Source organism: Suricata suricatta, chromosome 2 (assembly GCF_006229205.1).
Source record: "Suricata suricatta isolate VVHF042 chromosome 2, meerkat_22Aug2017_6uvM2_HiC, whole genome shotgun sequence".
Lineage (NCBI taxonomy): Eukaryota > Metazoa > Chordata > Mammalia > Carnivora > Herpestidae > Suricata > Suricata suricatta.
In genome coordinates this window covers 3,053,449-3,074,319 of record NC_043701.1, presented here as the reverse complement: position 1 = coordinate 3,074,319, position 20,871 = coordinate 3,053,449, and the positions used below count along the sequence as shown (strand labels likewise).

Sequence of the window (20,871 nt, the reverse complement as noted above, 5' to 3'; positions counted from 1 at the left end):
CAACTTCAGCTCAGGTCATGATCTCATTGTTCCTGAGATCAAGCCCTACATCAGGCTCTGTGCTGTCAGCACGGAGCCAGCTTCAGATTTTCTGTCTCCCTCTCTCTCTGCCCTTCCCTGCTCACGTGACTCTCTCGCTCTCTCAAAAATAAGCACACATTTTTAAAAATGCCCTTCCTTTTACTGAATAATATTTCACCGTGTGTGTGTGTGACATTTTGTTGATTATCCATCTTTCCATAGCAACGTGGGTTGGCCCCGTTTTTTGGCTGTGCGGCAGTAAACATAAGTGTACAAATATGTTTGAGTCCCGGTTGTGGCTTCTCCCGGACCCAAGCCCAGAAGAGGAAATGCAAGATCACGCGGTGATTCGGTGTTTGATGTTTTGAGGAATCATCATACGTGCCTCAGGAGACTTCCAGAAATGACTCCAAACAATGGATGACCCAAAGAGGCAATGTTGTCTTCATGCCGTTTGGCAGCATCACCCCGGAAATGAAGCCTAAAGAAAACAAATGCTTAATGTCCGAAGAACAAACCGCACACGATTCTCTCCAATTCAAATAAGAGTTCCCCCTCTTTGTCTTTTCCTACACTGTGCAGAAGGGGCTGCAGAAATGATCCTGTTTGAAGTCTTTGTAGAAGAGTCTGACATAAAATTTACTTCCCGGGACCCTGGGTGGCTCCTGGAGAGGTTGGCCACCACCTCCTGAAAGCCTGCCTGATTGGAGAAGAAGGTCTGCTCTGTTTCCTCGCTGGACAGTCCCGGCTTGTCCTGCTTTCTGTGGTCTGCTGTCATAACCACCAGGAAGTGATGACCAACGCAATGTCGCCACTGCGAGTTAGGTTTTATCGCATGAATAGGCAGTTATTCTTTCTGTGTTTGAGTTTCTTTATGGGAAGAAAACGAGCTGACCGCAGGAAGCCAGCGCGGATGGCCCCACGGAGTGGCCCTCCCACACCGTCCACACCACTGTTGCCGCCCAGTGACATGACAGGTTTGGTCCCTGACACACCAGGCTTATTGGCTCCGCCATTGTCTTCTCTGTCTGGCTTGAGCCTGCTGATATTCCAGTGAACTTGGGATGGAGTCTTAGGGTGTTTTTGTCTGGCTTTCCACCTCTGGAGTGGCACCTGGTTTGTTTAATTTTGCCCCTAAGACCACTCTGTACTGTGGTCTCTCATAAGGTGGTCGTCCTGCTCTCCCCAACAGCCAAGACTATGTCCTCAACACCCACACCAAGTGCCGGCTGCTCCTCGTGTCAGACGGGAACGTGGGGACAGCCCAGGGGCGTGGAGCTGGGAGAGGGGACAGGAGAGTGTGCCTCTCACCCAGGAAGGTGCCGAGGGCACTGCGTGCTGCGAAATGGAGAAACAGGAGTCAGGGCTGAGTGTCAGGGCGGCGTCGATGGTCTCCTAGGAGACCCGGGTCCAGGGAAAGGTGACTTGTGCGGGCATTGCTGCCAGAGTGCTGGGTGCTGCGGGGGAGTCCTGGTGGAAGGAAGAACAGCCCGGCACCTCCCTGGGGAAGAAAGCCTGTTTGATCACATGCGAAGATCCCGGACTTTGATTCAGCGCAAGGAGCAATGATCAAGACCAGAGCACTGTGGGAAACATAAGATGCACGAAATACAAAACTAAAAAACGAAACAGAAATGCTGATTTGTGCATCATGTAAGTGGATCACAGGGTAGAGAAGAAACAGAAGCAGAGATCGGAGTGTCAGCCCTGCAAAATGTGCTCTTCCATCTGGAAAGTCACTGGTGACATTGCTGACAGGACATGGGGCTCTGATGTCCCTTTGGTGTCATTTATTTTAGCACTTTGGTGGTTTGGTTGTGACCGTATGTCTTTGACTATCCCGTGGCACCAAAGTGTCATGCCTGATTGTCCAGTTTCACTCATACCCCAATGTCTTCTCCGTCACAATTTTTCAAATTTTTTTAATATTCAGTTTTGAGAGAGAAAGAGAGAGGGCAAGCAGGGGAGGGACAGAGACAGAGGGAGACACAGAATCCAAAGCAGGCTCCAGGCTCTGAGCTGTCAGCTCAGAGTGGGGCTCGAATTCATGGACCTTGAGATCATAACCTGAGCCGAAGTTGGACACTCATCCAACTGAGCCACCCAGGCGCCCCATCACAATTTTCATTTCTTTCCTTTTGAGATATTATGTGTTGGCGAGACAAAAACACATCAAAACATAAGATTCCGCGGTCCTTCCGCTCAAGGGAGGAGGACACGTGAGGAAGGCATCGTGGAAGGAAATGTGAACCGTGAGCTTGTGGAGCAGGTGTCGAGTTTGGACCACGGTGATCCCGTTTGCCTTAGCCCTTCCCGCGGCGCCAAATGTGCGGGAGGCACCCCACAGCCAAAACTCACTGGTGACCTCAGCGAGAATAACAGTATGGGTCCCTTAAGGGAGAGGGGACGCAGTCGTATCCCAATCCTAACATACACTGTGGAGCGCCTCCTTCAGTCCGCGGGGAGGTGTGGCCCACACCCGCTGGGGGAGGGCTGAGCAGAGGGTAAGAGATGCCCCAGCCCCTGTGGGGTCTGGCATAGCAGGTGCCCTGAAAGTAGCAAGTTAGTGGATGAAGTGAGTAAGCAAACGCAGGGCAGGGTTTGGAAGGTTAGTCAGTTGTTCATAAAGTCAGATCCTTTGGCCCTCGTCCTGTGGGTGTGTACGTGTGCGCGTGCACGCCCCCCTGAGAGCTGCTAATGTTGATTCTGTTCTAGAGAATGAATAACGTAGGACTAGTTCTCGGCGACTCCGTGGTGTTGAAAGGAGGGAAGAAAGCCCGTTGGGGCGACCCTCACTGGCCCTGGTCTTCGTGGCACTCGTGTTTAGCGCACGGCAGTGACAGGTGGACGTCGGGGCCACTGCAGGGCCTGGAAGCAAAAGCGCACAAGTAAAACAAGGGAAGGAAAGCGACAGAATGTAGGCACTTGAAAAAAATCCATCCCCTAATGGAGTAAACACATATTCCACCACAAGTGACCGTCTCTGACATCATTTAGCCCGCACCTCGCTGTTGAGGAGGCGTCTCTAATAAATGACCGCGGGGATGACCTTCATCAGCACGACCGACAGCTATCAATTGAGCTGAACATCCCCATCCGCCAAGAGGACGGAACTCATTACAGACCAACGATTGCTGCGTCACGTGGACGGAGACGTGTGCCATTAAAGCGAATGCTGCGGCATCCGGGAGGCGGCGTCTCACCACAGGGCCCCGGAAGCACCCCGCGCTGATTTCCGTGGGGACTGCAGCAGCTCGGTCCAAAGAGCAGCTGAGCCTTATTGTGTGCGTTTGTTAAATCGCGGCGCAGATCGATGTGTTATTTTTTGAAAGACTTGATTTGTTGCTTCCTAAAATTTGATCTTTACCAACTGCAGACGTGGAATATAATTGTCAGGTTTAGTTCTTCCCTTGTTTCAGATACATTAGAGAGAAACTTATGTCCATGAAATTAAGTCAAGATTTTTAATGTTTATTTTAAAAGAGAGAGAGAGAGAGAGAGAGAGAGAGAGAGAGAGAGAGAGAGAGAGAACAAGTGGGGGAGGGGCAGACAGAGAAGGAGGCACAGAATCTGAAGCGGCTCCAGACGCTGAGCTGTCAGCACAGAGCCCAATGTGGAGCTCGAACTCACAAACTGCAAGATCATGATGTGAGCTGAAGTTGGTTGTTTAATCCACTGAGCCCCTCAGGCGCCCCAGGATATTTAATTTTAAAAACTAAGTACGGTAAATATGGGAATTTGTTCCTACCAACGCTAGCCTTATTTATTAGCCACAATTCCTGGGCTCTGCCGAATGTGGGAATAGACCAGCCTTGGGATACTCAGGTTATATCACTTGCCCTGATTATTAAAGCCCCCTGTGTACTTTCAGGCGTTCTGGTTAGATGATGAAGTTCACACTGACCCTAGGAATATATGAAATGGAAGGACGGGTTCCCGTTCTATCAGATTCCACCTGCAAACCATTCCCTCCAACTCCTGTGACTTTTCATAAAAAGGCTTCCATTACCAAGCGGCTGGTTGTTTCCTACGAATAGCATCCATAGTGCTTAATACTTAGTACTCGGGATCACTCAGTGCTGAACCGGACGCTGTGTCACACAAGCAAGGAAGGACTCCTGCACGTGCCTCTTGCTGTCAGAGGGGGATACTGAGGTAGAGAAGAGTCAGGTAGCCTAAGTTCACGCACTAGGAAGGGCGGGGAGATTTTAGTTCTTCAGATTAAAGAGCTACCGCAGGGGTGGGTCCTCCCTCTGCCCTGGACTAGGAGCAGGGACTCCCTTGTCTGCCACCGCTGCCTCGTGTGGCCGGCGAGGGACCCGGGCCACCCTGCTCTGGGCACACAGCCAGCGCCCAGGTGGACCCATCTCTCGGGGGGGGGGGGTTCCTGGCTGTCCCATCGGCCGGGCTTTCTCCTCTCACCCCCGCAGGGCCCTGGGGTCGGAGACAGAGGCGCATGTTCTAATAATGCCGCCATGGGGTAGACTTCCGAGGCCCCTCCCCCGGGGGACGGCCTGGGCGGGTGGCCGCGCTGCGCTGAGCCGGTCCCCTTGGCAAGGACGGTCCCCGGAGCCGCCCCGCAGGAGGCTCGCGCCCTGCCTGAGCAGATGACCCGGGCGGCCACCGTCCCCAGGGAGAGATCTGCCTTTGACCTCTCACGTTTGTTCCACTTGCGGACCTTCTCTGAAAGCACCTGCGCCCTCTGTATGGCACGGGGCGGCCTGACAGACGGACACGCTCCTCTGGGGAGCGAGGGACTCCTTCCCGGGCGTCGGCCTGCTTTCCGGGAGAGCCCGGCCCCCTTTTCTTCCAGCCCGGCGACGGCAGCTGTTTCCTGTAATGCTTTTCTCCACACCTGCCATACCAGCCACCTGCTGCTTGCATTTTGGATTATTTTGTTTGCTGTTAGGTCGGAAAGATGAGGGCTGTGTGGACTGGAGCTTTTCACAGACCGTGCCCAAAGTTCTGGAGTAGGGTTTGTGACATCTCTTTCCTTCACGAATAAGATGACAGGTGCATGTTTGGTAGAAAGCCACTCGGACTCTCCTTGGCGGAGACCTGGGTGTCCCGTTCTTCTTCCTCTTCCCGCTTGTGGCTGGGCTCAGCGGGCCTTCCCAGTTACCCTTGTGGAAAACTGAGTGGTTTATTATGGAAAATGAAAGATGGGCGATACAGTACCCTGACTCAGCAGAACCCAGGGACGGGATTAACCCTGATCCTCTCAACTCCAGATCCAGAGTAACAGTGTGATCGCATCTCTTTATTTGGATTAGGTTCATCTCTGAGCAAGAGAAAAATGAAAACAATGCTGGGTTAAGCAAGACAGGTTGTCAGATAGATTTCTTGTTCACAGAGAAGTCAGGAGGTAGGACCCCTGCTCTAATCTGCTTTGTGTTTCATCAGCAAGTTTACCTAAGGGTCCAAGGTGGCTGCTCTAGCTCCAGCCATCAGAAAGCATCCCTGCTAGCAGGTGTGAAAAAGGAGAGGCAGACGGTCACACCAGCCCTGTACACACACGGCTTTTTAAGTGTCACGGCACTCCCCGCCATATCCAGTCTGTAACAGCCTGGAGTAGAAGCCAGTTCCAGGTTCCTAGACCGTGCTTTTCCCAACGGTCTGTCAATGCCCGTTGGCACTTACCACCTGAGTCTTTCCTGAGGGAGCGTTCCTGTCGAGTTTCTGGGTCTCCTCTATTCATCAGTCTTCGTCAGCAGCAGGTGGTTTTCCTCTTGGAAGCACAGGTAAAGCAAGGTGGTGGTTTCAGCTCTTGGCGTTTTGATTAAAAGCACAGCCTGAAGAGCCATGCGTGTGGCTGTTTTGAGCTACTGATTTACTAGAGGCTGTGGCGTTGGAATGACATAAGTAACGTCTTTCTCTGACCGCCGCACCCGGGAATCTGCGTATGGTTCAGGACTTCCGAAAACTGACTGACTGTGACACAGTTTGGTGGCCTGAAAAACGGCACGCTACTCTTCTAAGTCGCTTCCTGTCTAGACCAGCTGGGAGCCAGAGTCACTTCTTACACAGTTCAGTGATTGTTTCATAGCCCTTCCGTGACATTTCGTGCACATCTTTCTTGCACAGGCTGAACCTTAATTGAAGAAGTTTTTAAAAGTACAAACATGAGTCTCATGGCTTTATGTTAATGTAAAATAAACGTGTCAAAGATTTTTCTTTCACTCAGGAATTCAGGAAAGAAGTGGTGAGCTATGAAGAGAAAAATTAAAGGCAGGCACACAGGTAGACAATTAGAAAGGTTCACTACACAATGCTTAATATTCTACCGAAAGTGGTCTTTTTTGCCCATTTCAGAGTTTTTAAAAAAAATTTTTGACACTATCAATAATACTTGTGATTGATTTGCTCTAAGAGAAGTTTACTAAACAATAGAACCATTATTTTTTTAATTTTTTAATGTTTATTTACTTTTGAGAGAGAGAGACAGACAGACAGACAGAGTGTTAGCAGGGGAGGGGCAGAGAGAGAGGGAGACACAGAATCTGAAGCAGGCTCCAGGCTCCGAGCTGTCAGCACCCCTAGAACCATTATATCTATTATAAACACTTTAAAACCCTTCAAGGAGGGGCGCCTGGGTGGCTCAGTCAGTTAACCGCCTGGCTTCGGCTCAGGTCATGATCTCGCAGTTTGTGGGTTCAAGCCCCACATGGGCTCTGTACTGACAGCTGGCTCAGAGCCTGGAGCCTGCTTCTGATTCTGTGTCTCCCTTTCTCTCTGACCCTCCCCTGCTCGCGCTGTCTCTCTCTCTCAAAAATAAATTAAAAAAAAAATTTTAAACCCTTCAAGGAGGGGCACCTGGGTGACTCAGTTGATTAAGTGTCTGACTCTTGGTTTGGGCTCAGGTCATGATCTCGTGGTTCTTGAGTTTGAGCCCCATGTCCGGCTCTGTGCTGACAGCATGGAGCCTGCTTGGGATCCTCTCCCTTCCTCTGCCCCTCCCCAGCTCCCTCTGTCTCTCTCAAAAATAAAGAAATAAACTTAAAAAATAACTCTCCAAGGAGTCTTGTATTTTTATAAAACATATCATAAATATCCTTAAAAGCGTGTAAGTAGTGCAGGGCTGCTTAGCTAATCTTTCCTTATTCTGTACCCACACAAACCCTTTTCTTGTAAAGCCTACTTACCTGTATGTTTTCCTTTATGATGGATTCAGGTGAAAAAAGAGAAATTACAAAAAAAAAAAGGCCTAATTGTACAGATAAATTGTTTTTTTCCCCTTAGCCACAAAAGCTGTTGTTGTCAATGTTAAATACAGAAAGAAGTGCTTTGGTTTTTTTTTTTTGAGCTTCTGCATAATAAGCTGTTTAAAAGTCTAAACATGACTCTTGAAGCACGTAAAAATTGGTCCCCATAAGAAGAATGGAAATTTAAAAGATTTTATAAGATGTCCGGGCCGTCCATTAATCAAAGATAAAATTGGACACTCACAGATCTTACGAGGCAAACTAGTGGGATTCAAATCCCCTGAACATCTTCTTTGAATTGTAGCTACTTTCCAAGTAATCTCCAGGCTGAGATCAATATTTGCTTCAAAGTACTTGCCTGTCTAATTACCCAGGTTATAAACGTGGATACTGCGGTGTCACGTTCTCATAACGTGAAGCCCCCAGAATTTAATAACCCACCTCCTTCCAGCTTTCCACCCATTTCAGCCCCAGACAGCCCCGCTCACCGTTTTTGGGAGATAAGCTAGAAAAAGGAAAACCACAGCAACAACAGGCTACGTTAGACCTTGGATTGTGAGCGTCCACAAGATGAGCAAACGTTTCCAGTAAATGTTAACTTGATGAAAGAGCGGTATCTTGCCGTACAAGTCGTACGTGACGCCGGACAGGGCTGATCACAACTGAGCCAACGGTTCATGACGTTTGCTTCCATATACAAGTGCTTTGGATTACAAGCATGCTTCTGGAACGCATTATGCTCGCAAGCCGAGGTTTCACCATACAGAGCTTTCATTTTTTAATTTTTTTGGAATTCTTTGGCTGTTTGGGCTGAAAAATGCATTAGCTTCCATGAGGCTCTGCCCAGGAAGCCACCAGAGCGTCCCCACCTCAACGCGTGTTACGTGAAGGGGCTACACATCTAACCCTCTGTCCTGGCGTCTCTGCTCTCTGCTCCCCTGCACACCCGGCTGCGCTCTGCTCACCTGGGACTTCTGCCTGAAAGCCACTCCGTCTGCTGAAATGTGGGCCACGGTTCTTACGGCCGCCCCACTTGACGGTGTGTTCCTAGGAATTAGGGCTGTGTTATTTTATTTCCTGCTTCCTTTTTATGAAGAAATTTAAACTTACAGAAACATGGAAGGATAGAGCAGGAAGAACCCATAGAAGCACCACTTAATCTTAACACTTTTGCCTTTTCTGGGTCTTCCGTCAATTTTTGTTGCTGAAAATACTTAAGCCATCACTGTTTTCATCCCTGAACCCTGACACGCATCTCCAGAAATATACCCTTCTTATATCCACAGCAACCTCCTTCTCGCCAAGAACATGGCTGTCACTTTCTAATACCATTGAATTCCTGGGCCATATTCAAATTTCTCCTTCATTCTCAAAATATCTTCCGTGGCTCTTTTCTCTCTGCTCAGATCAAATTAAGGATCATAATTATGTTTGATTATGTCTCGTAAGTTTTTGGCAACGTAGAACCGCACCGAGTTATTTCCCTACGTTAGGCCAGTTGTGCTGTGGAATCTTCCACATCCTGGATTTAGTCCGTTCCCTGGCGCAATGATTTAACACGTTCATCTCCAGCGTCTGGTTGTCCCACTGGTAAAACAGGACTCGAAGGCAGATTCGTGGATGAGGCTGGGGTCCCCAGCTTCCTCCACTATAAACAGGCGTTTTCCAGGGCGCCTGGGTGGCTCAGTCGGTTCAGCCTTCAACTCTTTTTTTTTTCTTGGGTTTTAGTGTTTGTTTTTTTTTTTTTGAGAGGGGGGAGGGGCAGAGAGAGAGACAGAGGACCTGAAGCAGGCTGTCAGCGCAGAGCCCCACATGGGGCTCGAACTCATGAACAGTGAGATCAGAACCTGAGCTGAAGTCAGATGCTCAACCGACTGAGCCACTCAGGCGCCCCAAGCATCTGACTCTTGATTTCAGCTCAGGTCATGTTCTCACAGTTTGTGAGATCAGTCCCCGTGTCAGGCTCTGCACTGACAGTGTGGAGCCTGCTTGGGATTCTCCCTCTGCCTCTCTCTCTGCCCCTCCCCTGCTCACATGTAGATGCTCTCTTTCTCTGAAAATCAAGAAACTTAAAAAACAAAAACAAGCATGCATTTTGCCATCGAGACTGGCGTGTGTTCTCTGAGGTGGTACTTTGGCACCAGGAAATACCCCATCAGCTTCGCCGGAATGAGTTTAGCACCCGTGGGCGATCCTTCCCTGAATCGGGTGTTTCAGCAGTGGCTGCAAGCGGTGATTTCCTAAGTTGATCATCCCCCCACATTCACGAGCTCTCCCCCCTGCAGGAGAGCTGTGTGTCATTGCCCTGAACCACTGGAGAAGCAGGATGAAGTCTTGATTATTCATTTTTTCCCTCCAAATTTGTATTTAAATTCCAGCTCGCTAACATACAGTGCAATCTTGGTTTCAGGAGTAGAATTCAGTGATTCATCGCTTACATACAACACCCTCTGCTCATCCCAACAAGTGCCCTCCTCCATGCCCATCCCCCGTCTAGCCCAACCCCCCACCCCCCCCCTTCTGGCAACCCGCCTCTAGAGTTAAGAGTCTGTTTCCTGGGGCGCCTGGGTGGCTCAGTCAGTTAAGCCTCCGGCTTCGGCTCAGGTCAGATCTCACGTTTGTGGGTTCGAGCCCCGCATCAGGCTCTGTGCTGACAGCTAGCTCGGAGCCTGGAGCCTACTTCGGATTCTGTGTCTCCCTCTCTCTCTGACCCTCCCCCTCTCATGCTCTGTCTCTCTCTGTATCAAAAATAAATAAAACATTAAAAAAAATTTTTAAAAAGAGTCTGTTTCCTCATTGGTCTCTTTTTACACCTATGTTCATTTGATTTGCTTTTTTCATTCCACATATGAGTGAAATCATATGGTGTTTGTCTTTCTCTGACTGACTTATTTCACTTAGCATTATGCTCTCCAGCTCCGTCCATGTTGTTGCAAATGGCAAGATTTCATTCTTTTTGATCACCGAGTAATATTCTGTCGTGTGCATACACAACATCTTCTTTATCTGTCCATCAGCTGATGGGTATTGGGCTCTTTCCGTAGTTTGGCTATTGCTGACAGTGCTGCATTAACCATCAGGGTCCCTGTGTCCCTTCAAATCAGTATTTTTGTATCCTTTGGGCAAATACCTCGTAGTGCAATATCTGGGTCCTAGGGTTGTTCTGTTTTAATTTTTTGAGGCGTCTCCATACAGTTTTCCAGAGCGGCTGCACCAGTTCGCATCTCCGCCAGCCACGTGCATCCTTGCCAATGCTTGTGTCCCGTGCTCTTGATTTTAGCTGTTCTGAGATGTGTGAGGTGGTACCTCACTGTAGTTTTGATTTGTATTTCCCTGATGATGAGTGATGTTGAGCATCTTTTCATGTTTCTGTCTGCCATCTGGATGTCTCTTTGGCATCTTCTGGCCATTTTTAACTGGATTATTTGATTTTGGGTGTTGAGTTTTATAAGTTCTTTATGTATTTTGGATGTTAACTCTTTATCAGATATGTCATTTGTAAATGTCTTCTCCCATTCTGTCGGTTGCCTTTTAGTTTTGTTGGTTGTTTCCTTCTCTGTGCAGAAGCTTTTTATCTTGATAAAGTCCCAATAGTTCATTTTTGCTTTTGTTTCCCTGGCCTCTGGAGACGTATCCAGTAAGAAGCTGATACGGCCAATATCAAAGAGATTACCAACTGTGTTCTTCTCTAGGATTTTAATTCTTTCCTTGCTCACGTTTAGGTTTTTCATCCGTTTTGAGTTATTTTTGTGTGTGGTTTAAGAAAATGGCCCAGGTTCATCCTCCTGCATGTCACCGTCAAGTTTGCTCAGCACCATTTCTTAAAGAGACTCTCTTGTTTCCATCGGACGTTCTTTCCTGCTTTGTCAAAGGTTGACCATAGAGCTGTGGGTTCATTTCTGGGTTTTCTATTCGGTTCCATTGATCGGTCTGGTTTTGTGCCAGTCCATACTGCCGTGATGATCCCCACTCGGTAATTCAGCTTGAAGTCCAGAATCATGACGCCTCCAGCTTATCTCTTCTTTTTCAAGATTGCTTTGTCTATTTGGGGTCTTTTGTGGTTCTGTGCAAATTTAGGATTATTTGTTCCAGCTCTGTGAAAAATACAGATGGCATTTTGATAGGGATTGCGTTACATGTGCGGATAGCTTTGGGTATCATAGACATTTTTAATTACCAGTTTCAGAGTAAGGACTTGATGTCATAGGTACATCCAACTGTGGAAAATGAGTTGTTTTTCTCCTTGCGAGTTCCATTATGGACTCTTGAATTGTTTTATACATTTGATGTGTTTTAAGCAGTTATGGCATTGTTCTCTTGATGTTCAGATTCTACCAGCTTGGGACCGGAGCGCCCTCCCGTTGGTTGTCTTGTGCCACGAGAGTACCGTGTGACAAACAACAACACACCCTCGGTGACACACAGAATAAGCACTTATCTTTCAGCGCACGGCTGGTTGTCAGCTGGCGGTCAGTTAGGCAACTCTGCTTACCTGCTGGCTCCGGGCCGGACAACCGGCTGGCGGCCGGCCCATCTGGAACGGCGCCTCCTCAGGAGGCTGGGCAGCTCAGCTGTGCTCTACATCTGTTTCTGCTCTGGGGCCGAAAGCCGGGGCCGGACATGTCCAGTTCACGGCCACGGCAGAAGCCAGGAGGGGGTGAGTCAAACCGGACGAGTGCCTGCTTGGTCATATTCCAGTGACCGGTTTAGGTCATGCCTCTGAGCCCACGCTCAAGAGGAAGGGCCTGGCCAAGCAAAACACAAAGGCTGTGGACAGGAGGGGGTGAAGAATGGGGGCCGTTTTGCTGTCTACCGTGGTCTTATGCTCTATGTCCCCTTCGGTCACTGAACACTTCCTCGATTCCTGGCCAGTAAGATATTCCAGGTTCGTACTGTACCTTCTGTGCCTCAGATCAAGAAATGTCCATGTCTTGAGAGATCCCTTGTTATTTTTACTGAGCATGGAACCCAGAAACCCAAACCTAGAAACCCAAATCTAAAGTATAATAGCACACCTTCTGTGGACAAGACTAGCAAACAAATCCTTTAGAAAAATAAACAAACGTGTTCCTATTGATATTTCTGATACACATCTAACTTTACAGGGTTTTAGCTTTTAACTGAACGTAATGATTGTAAATATGGATCTGTTTTCTCTTATATTTAGACTCTTACTTTCTCAAAGCACTAATAGAATTACTTATTTGCTTGGGATCCTGTCTTAGCGAACAATGCTGTGGTTAATGTGGAACTTGACCATAGCCAACACACAACAATTACCAACTGATTGGCAATTTTAATTGTAATTGTCCTTCAGTCAGGGAACATGGCAGATTTCTGGTGCATACTGGTTCTGTTTAGTGAGAAATGGTATTATTTCTAGACTACAGTGTGGACGCTAGGGATTTCAGGTCAGTTTTTTTATTTTATGGCCATTACCTGGATGTTGCCTTTGTTCAGAAACATGCTGTATGCTATGTGTTATCAGCATTCATGAATACAAGTACTTTGTATCTGAGAAGAAAATAAAATAAGCCATAAATAGGATAGAATACTGTTTCTATCCGCAGTTATTTAACATTAAAAGAAGATAGTTAAAGCCAGATCTACTCCATTTATTATGTGCACTATTTGTCTCTCAAATTAATGTCTTTTCTGCTGAAGCAACTCTTTGTGATATTTGTATTATCAAGGCTACAGTCAGTCATCACTTTATATAATCAAGACCAACCAGGGCACCCGGGGGGCTCAGTCGGTTGAGCATCTGACTTCGCCTCAGGTCATGATCTCTCGGTTCATGGGTTCGAGCCCATGTGAGGCTCTGTGCTGGCAGCTCGGAGCCTGGAGCTGCTTCAGATTCTGTGTCTCCCTCTCTCTCTGCCCCTCTCCCACTTGCACTCTCTCTTTCTCTCTCAAAAATAAATAAATATATTAAAAAAAAGAGCAACCAGCAGGTACAAGTCATACTTGGCAATGGGAACCACATATCTCGATGGCTAAGAAATCTCTAGTATCACAAAATGCCATACACTTAAACGTTTTTCATCATGGGAAAGGCCTTTGAAAGGTTCTAAGAAATACATTACTGTGTCAGGCACAACTAAGCAACATGTGAAGCCAGCTGATGTGTGATACTCACAGGAAATGACTGGAATTTCATCTTATTTTTGGAAGAGCAAGAAAAACAATGCGTTACATTGCTGTATGTTTTTCTATCACAATTGGGGGAAAAGAATAGAATGAGAAGCAATCATCTTCCCTGTGTTGGCCACCAGTGCTGTTCTTTCTTTAATTATTTAGCTTTGAAGAATTACCGAAGCTACCCCGAACAATTAAATTAATGATATATTTTACAGGCGGAGTGCCAGTTACTTGACATGAAAAACAAGCAGCAGCGGATGACGATGCAAGATTATCTTTGGGAGATCTTTTCCTAACACCCTCACACTCCTTGTTTCTCAGAATCCCCAGCGAGCCTGGCTTTTCAGCGTCGCCTTCGTATCCTCGGAGCATCCAGATGCACTTTACACTCCCCTCCAAGGCATCTTACTGCATTGCAGTGACGGAGAAAATAGCTGTCCCAGAATCTCACGAAGAGGCACGAGTGGTAGAATTTGTGACGTCCCCGTACCCACCCCCGCTTCCTCTGACCTTGCCGGCCCCGCTCCCGTGTAGCAGGTCTGTCTACGGAGTCGCACGCAGGTTGCACATTTGGTGAATCAGACACGTGATGGTGTTAGTTTGCTGCATGCATCGTGCATCTTTAGCACCTGGATTCCTGTCAGTCATCATGCTAGGCGTTAGAAAATCTGGGAGGTGTGGCCTTTCCCATGCATCCCCCTCTCTCATGGAGGAGATGGAGTTGTCACAGCCAACAATGAGCATAAAGCAGGAGGTGTGGGGGCGGGGCACAGCGGAGAGGGGTTGATCCTGCCTGGCAGAGGCATGGCAAACTCTGCAGAGGAGAGGCCTTTGTGGTGAGACCAGACAGATCTCCCCCAGCGGGAGGGGCGGAGGCCATTGAGGGCTGGGCAGTGGCTCGAGGCGTCACGGAGTCACAGAAGGCAGGGCATGGGTCAGGATGCTTGATGCGGGGTGACAGCAGGTTAAAATGGGACGAGAAACCCAGGCCTGAATGTGAAGGACCTTGAATGTCAGGCTAAGGAGTTGGCCAAAGCAGTCTCTGCCAAAGGACCCAGAAAAAAAAAAAAAGAAAAGAAAGAAGCCTGTCCCGATGTGCTGTCACTGAGCATGGAGGCATCCACGGTGAAGGTGGCAGTGACCAGACCCAGGCCGCTGCAAGCCAAGAGGACCAGGTGATTCAAGAAGCCCTCACAGGGGGAGGCACAGGCGAGGGATGGAATGTTGAAGACGAGAGACAAGAAGGAGGCAGAGATGATTCCGGATCTTCTACCCAGCCGAGAGGAGTGGCCGACGTGGCCCAAGAGCCGCCCTGAACCAGGCGCCGTTTCAAGTTCATCTCCAGTCGTACCTACAGGAGCTCCCTGAATCTTCACACACGCGGTAGGAGGTACACACTATTACTTCGCCTGTTCTGCAAAACAGAAATGATCTTTAAGAGCACTATGAGGGACAGAAAATACAGTTAAAAAATAGGCCTTGCAAATCACCAAGAAGATAAGAAAATTCTAAGCTTGGAATCATCCAATAAAATAGTTACAGGATGTATAAAACAAAATCTAGAGGATGAACAGGAGAAAATTAATCAGTCCATCATCATACGAGAATACTTCAATATCTTGTTGTTTTTTTTAAGAAAAAGTGAAGCACGCAAGAAATGAGCTAAGAATGAGGCAATTTAGTGAACGGTACACAGCGTGGTTAAATTAAAGACTGTGGAGACCACCGGCATCTTACAGTTGGAGAAAATCCGTTCTCTCAGGAAATCTTGCACAAAAATGAAGCACGCATCAGGCTATAAACCAGACTCTCAAGGAATTGACAGGACAAGTTTTTCTAACACGTGTAGCACATTACAAGTCAGGAACAAAAAAAGAAAAAAAAGAAGACTGTTTTGCATACATTTGCAAATTAGAGCTTTGAAGGAACTCCGAGCTGAAGAAGAAACCATGACAGAAACTAAAAATGCACGGAACAGAGCCCGGGTGAGAAAACTGCCTGTTAAAACTTGTAGATTCAGATGCAGACATAATTAAGGAAATTGACGGCACCCGCCGTGATTGTCTGTAAGAAAAGTAGGAATGCTGAAATTAACAAGCAAAGTGTCAAACTTAAAAGATGAGAAGAGGGGCAACGCGACAGGGTGGAACAGAGATTAGTAGCATTGAACCCAGCGGCGCGGTGGCATCTCTGTCCCTCCAGCCGCACGCCGAGGAAGAAAAGTATGCATTTTTGGCTGCAGGTAACATACCAGAACTGAGTGTAAAGCTTCTGCCCAAAATTAACGGTCCATGCCCAGCAACGAAAATCACCTGGTGTTGCTTAGGAAACCACACTATGAATAATTAGAGAATATTAACACAACCCAGAACGTCCAGAAACCGACAACTGTCATGTCTAGGACATAGTGCAAAATTACCTTACTTACAAGGAACCCCTTCCCCAGAAAAGAGCACACACGTTCAGCATAAAAGAAAATTAATTGAGTCTGACTCCAAAATGAAACAGATTTTGGAACTGTATCTTACCATAACGCACAAGGAAGTAACATGAATGTGTTTTCAGTGAATGAAAATCTCAGCAGGGAAATGAGACATCGCCGCAGAAGAGTAGAAACAGTAAGTAAGAACAAAATGGAAAATCCTAAACATAAGAACGCAGATTCTGAAATGGAAGCATTCACTGGGTGGACTTGATGGTCAAATAATCATGACAAAGGAGAGACAGAACAGTGGTGATGATAGATCAATAGAAATTATTCAAGGTGAACAAAGGGAAATTTTTTAAGAACAAAGCATCAGAGGGGCACCTGGGTGGTTCAGTCAGTTAAGCGTCCAACTTAAGCTCAGGTCATGATCTCACAATTCATGAGTTTAAGCCCCACATCAGGCTCTGTGTTGACAGCTCAGAGCCTGGAGCCTGCTTTGGATTCTGTGATTCTGTGTCTCCCTCTCTCTCCCCTCCCCTGCTCGCTCGCTCTCTCTCTCAAAAGTGAATAAACATTACATTTTTTAAAAGAACTGAGCGTCAAAGACCGTTAGATACTATCAAGGTTCCCAATATGTGTGCAGCTGGAACACCAGGAGAGGGATAAACAAATAGGAAAAATATTTGACAAATTAAAGGCTAAAGATATGACAGAGACACGTTTGCAGACACCTGGTGCTCAGCAAACACCAAACAGAATGACACAAAGAAGCCCAACCAGAAATGCATCATAGCTGGGCAGTTACCAAAAACAAGAAATCAATCTTGAAAACGGCAAAAGAAAAATGCATTGAAACAGCATGCAGGGAAAGAACAGTTAAGAGCCAACTTCTCATTAGAAACCACAGTGACCAGAAGGAAGTGGCATGAAATTTCAAAAGAAAAAAAACCATCAACCTAGAAATCTATATTGAGAGACAATATCCCTCAAAAGTGAAAGTCAATAGAAGACATGTTCAGGTAAAGGCAAGTTCAAGGAATTGGTGGCCGGCAGGTCCATACACATAGACCCCAAAGGAAGTTCCCCAGAGGCTGGAATGTGCTACCTCGTGGAAACTTGGGTTCTTGATCAAATCTGAAAAGCAAATAATGGGCAAATGCAACAGATGTCTGTTTTCTTTTTTACTTTATCTTCTTATTCTCTTTGTAAATGAGGTACTGTTACAAACGGTAATTATGACATCTTGCAGGATGTGTAAAGTATCTTGATGGAACACACATAACAATTATAGCAGCATGGGGCTGGGTGTGGGCTGAAAACCTGACACATTTCTGTATTTCGTGAGAGCTGGTACGTTATTAACTCATCGTAGACTGTGAAAAGTTGAGTATTCTAATCCCTAGGATAAGCACTAAAAAATTGCAAAGAAATACAGCTAAAATAGGGAAATTAAAGTTCTGAAAAGTAGCCAACAATAAAATGAAAGCCAGAAATAAGAGGGACGTAAGAAGTGGAGGAAACAAGTAGAAACAAACCCCATACACCCACTCCCGCACCCACCTGCTCCCCCACACCCCCACACACCTACACCCCCCCACACCTACACCCCTCACGTATACACCCCCACACCCCACACACACCTACACCCACACACACACATACACACACCCCCACATATACACACACCTACACCCCACGCACACATATACCCCCCACACACATACACACACACCCACACACATACCTACACATACATCTAAACCCACACACATACACACATGTACTCACACACCTACACCCACCCCCCACACACACATACACCTCACACACCCACACACACCTACACCCTACACCCACCTCACACACCCACCTCTGCACCCACCTACACCCACATACACACCCACCCCACACACCCACATACGACACACACCTATACACACACACACACACACCTCACACATATACACACACATACCCCACACACATAAATACCCATTAGACCAAACGCAGCCATACCATAACTTCATTAAATATGCAAACAGGACATTTACTAGGATAGAACATATTATGGACCACAAAAATGTCTTAATGAGTTTTAAAAAACTGAAATCATGTATGGAGTATTCTTTGATCCAGTGAATTTATGTTAAAAATCTATAAAACATAAAAGGGCCAGAATAACTACAGACTTGCACATTAAACAACAGGTTTCTGAATAATCATTGGGCCAAGCAGATAATACAGGGAAAATTAGAAATAATTTGAGCTGAATAATAATGTAACTCAGTGTATCGAAATTTGTGAGATATAGCTAACACCATCCATAGAGGGAAATTTTTAGCTTTAATAAGTTTTATTAGAAAGGAGGGAAAACCAAACCAAAGGTGTAAGCTTCCACCTCAGTAACCTGGAAAAAGAAGAGAGAATGAAAACCAAAGCAAGTGGCAGAAAGGAATACAACAGAGAAGAATGTAAATCTGTGACAGAATAAAGAGTAGAAATGGGGATACCAGTTGGATTACTCCCGTCTACACGGTGTGGTCCATTCAGCAACTGATCATTGGTGAAAGGTCTTGACCGTCAGGCTGGCTCCGTATTACCACCTTCACTCAGACGGTATTTCTTCTCCCCATTGTGCGCCCAGCTCCATACCAGCAGTCTTGTCCCGCCGGGAATGTGCCCTTTCGTGCGCAGTAGGGACACGCACACGTGTGACGTACTCTATGGTCATACCCATCGGTGTGCTTCGGTAACCTCTACGGGAGTATTTGCAAGGTCCGCCATACAGAGGACCGTTGTCACTGTCTCTGGGGCAAGATGTATGGATTCAGGGGTATGCCTGACCGAGAAGGCTCCTCCAGGTGTAGCAAGGAAGGTCGTGGGCTAACTGGAGACAGTCTTGCGGGATATGGACGCGGGTGTGAGCACCTTGCATAGACACCATCCACCCGAGCTGCAGATACAGGAAACCACTCCCCAAAATGACAATTATTGTCCGTGCCTTTTGGTAGCAAGTTTCTTAATCTGCTCTGTGTGTCTACTCTGTGTGTCCTGCTCGAGAAAGTTCTAGAATGTCCTAAAGACTTTATGAGCATGTGCACTAGAGCTTTAGAAGTCCGTATATAGCATAGAGAAAAGATTTGGAGAGAAGCTTCTGTGAGGTTATGTCCAGAGCGGCTGTGTATCCTCCACCAGATGAAAACCACCCTTTGATGAATCACAGGATTCTGGTTTTGTCGGGACTAGTTGATTCCTTTTGTGTAAGTATCTGTCAGAAGCCTGCCGCGTTCCTTAATGCTTTGTGTTTCTTTTTTATTTTCTCTCTTGTAGATAAAGAGTTCATCTACAGAGAACAGAAAGGAAATGTGATACTGCGGAATGTTGAAACAAATATTTCTACAGTGTTAATAGAAGGCAAAAAAATCGTAAGTACTCTAATGACCGGGATAATTTCGGTTTTCCCTCCTGCAAGTCAATAAAGCAGAAAACGACTTTAGGTTTCAACTTTTAGTAGGAGCCAAGCAGAAGCAATAGACTTGTAACACTACAGCCTGAGCAGCCAAAGATAATGTGAAATTGAAACCACGCTAATTTAATAAGATGAACCAGTTTCTTTCAGTGTGCGGGGACATTTCTCTGCAGGTGTTGGAAGCAAGTGTTGCATATCATACGTAATTGGAAGATCACGTCCTAAGGCTTTAGACATTTATAGAACAATTGCGATAGTGCGCAGAGAATACTTCAGGAAGACTTGCTCAGTCTCGCTTAACAAAAAAACTCATCTCCACAGGCACAGGGAATATTAATTTAGGCACTGACTGCTTAGTCTGAGGACATGAAGTGATATTTAGGCTTTAAAATAAGTGCTGAGTCGATATGAATGCCAGTGCTTTATGATCTGGGAAAACCGTTTTCCCAGAGATTTAAGTACCATTGAAATTTGGAGTTCACGTACAGTTGAAAATATTTATGTAAATTTTTTAATAGAGTGTGAGTGGGGGAGGGGCAGAGAGAGAGGGAGACACAGAATCTGAAGCAGCTCCAGGCTCTGAGCTGTCAGCACAGAGTCAGACGCGGGGCTTGAACTCATGAACTGTGAGATCATGACCTGAGCTGAAGTTGGCCGCTTAACAACTGAGCCACCCAGGTGCCCCTAAAAATATTTATTAAAAACATTATCCGGAGTTAGGTGCCAAAAATCAATTTGAAGAGAATTAACTTTTCTGTAGCAGTATGTTTATGCTTGTTATTACAAAGAGTAAACCTCCAGTTTTAAGGAGTCCATTACATTTTTGTTTTTTTATGTTTTTTATTTGTTTTTGAGAGACAGAGATAGCACGAGCAGGGGAGGGTCAGAGAGAGAGGGGAGACACAATCCGAAGACAGGCTCCAGGCTCCGAGCTGTCAGCACAGAACCCGAGGTGGGGCTTGAACCCACAAACTGCGAGATCATGACCTGAGCCAAAGCGGGACACTTAACCGACTGAGCCCCCCGGCGCCCCAGGTTGAGTGCGTTTTGCTGTCAGCATGTTAGCCCGACCTCTGAGAGGCGTCGGGTCCGTGAGAGCAGGGCGCTGCACGGACAGCGACGCTTGGTAACAAAACACAAGCGTAGGGACCAACTTCTCTTCCTCAAATCAGTAGCTTGTGGCAGGCAGATCATGTCTGTTAACTGAGGTCGTTTTAGCCAAATAATAAGCCGATTTGGAAAGCACCTCAGGGAAGAGCTCCTCTCGAAAACCGACGGGCTTCCTCCGTACAGCGCACTCTTTTTCTCCATTTTTTTTCACTCGTCTTGTGAACATTTATGGAGCACCAAATGTGTACCGCCTGATTGATACTATTCGAGATCGTGTCGTTTAGTCTTGTCTCAAAGCAACATGTAAACACTCCTGTAAACAATCCTGGAGAGAAGGAGAAGGAGGGGAGGGCAGTTGGGGGCCCACGTCATCATCAAGAGGGCGGAGCCTGCGTTCGGTTCGGCTGAGCCCTTTCACTTCATCCGCGGGAGCTTCTCCATGTCCGAGTTCAAGGCAGAGCTGCTTCCGGCAGCTAGAACACGGGCCTCCGTGAGATCAC

At 46.8% G+C, this 20,871-nt stretch overlaps 1 protein-coding gene across 3 annotated transcripts in view; it reads left to right on the top strand.

The window, feature by feature from the left end:
• The window catches only part of DPP6 (dipeptidyl peptidase like 6), an 867,370-nt gene that overhangs the window by 596,363 nt on the left and 250,136 nt on the right, over positions 1 to 20,871 (top strand). For all 3 annotated transcript variants that reach the window (XM_029921134.1, XM_029921141.1, XM_029921139.1), the window contains exon 4: positions 19,123 to 19,217. In XM_029921134.1, coding sequence (XP_029776994.1) covers positions 19,123 to 19,217 — 95 coding nt within the window. The remainder of the gene's footprint in view (positions 1 to 19,122; positions 19,218 to 20,871) is intronic.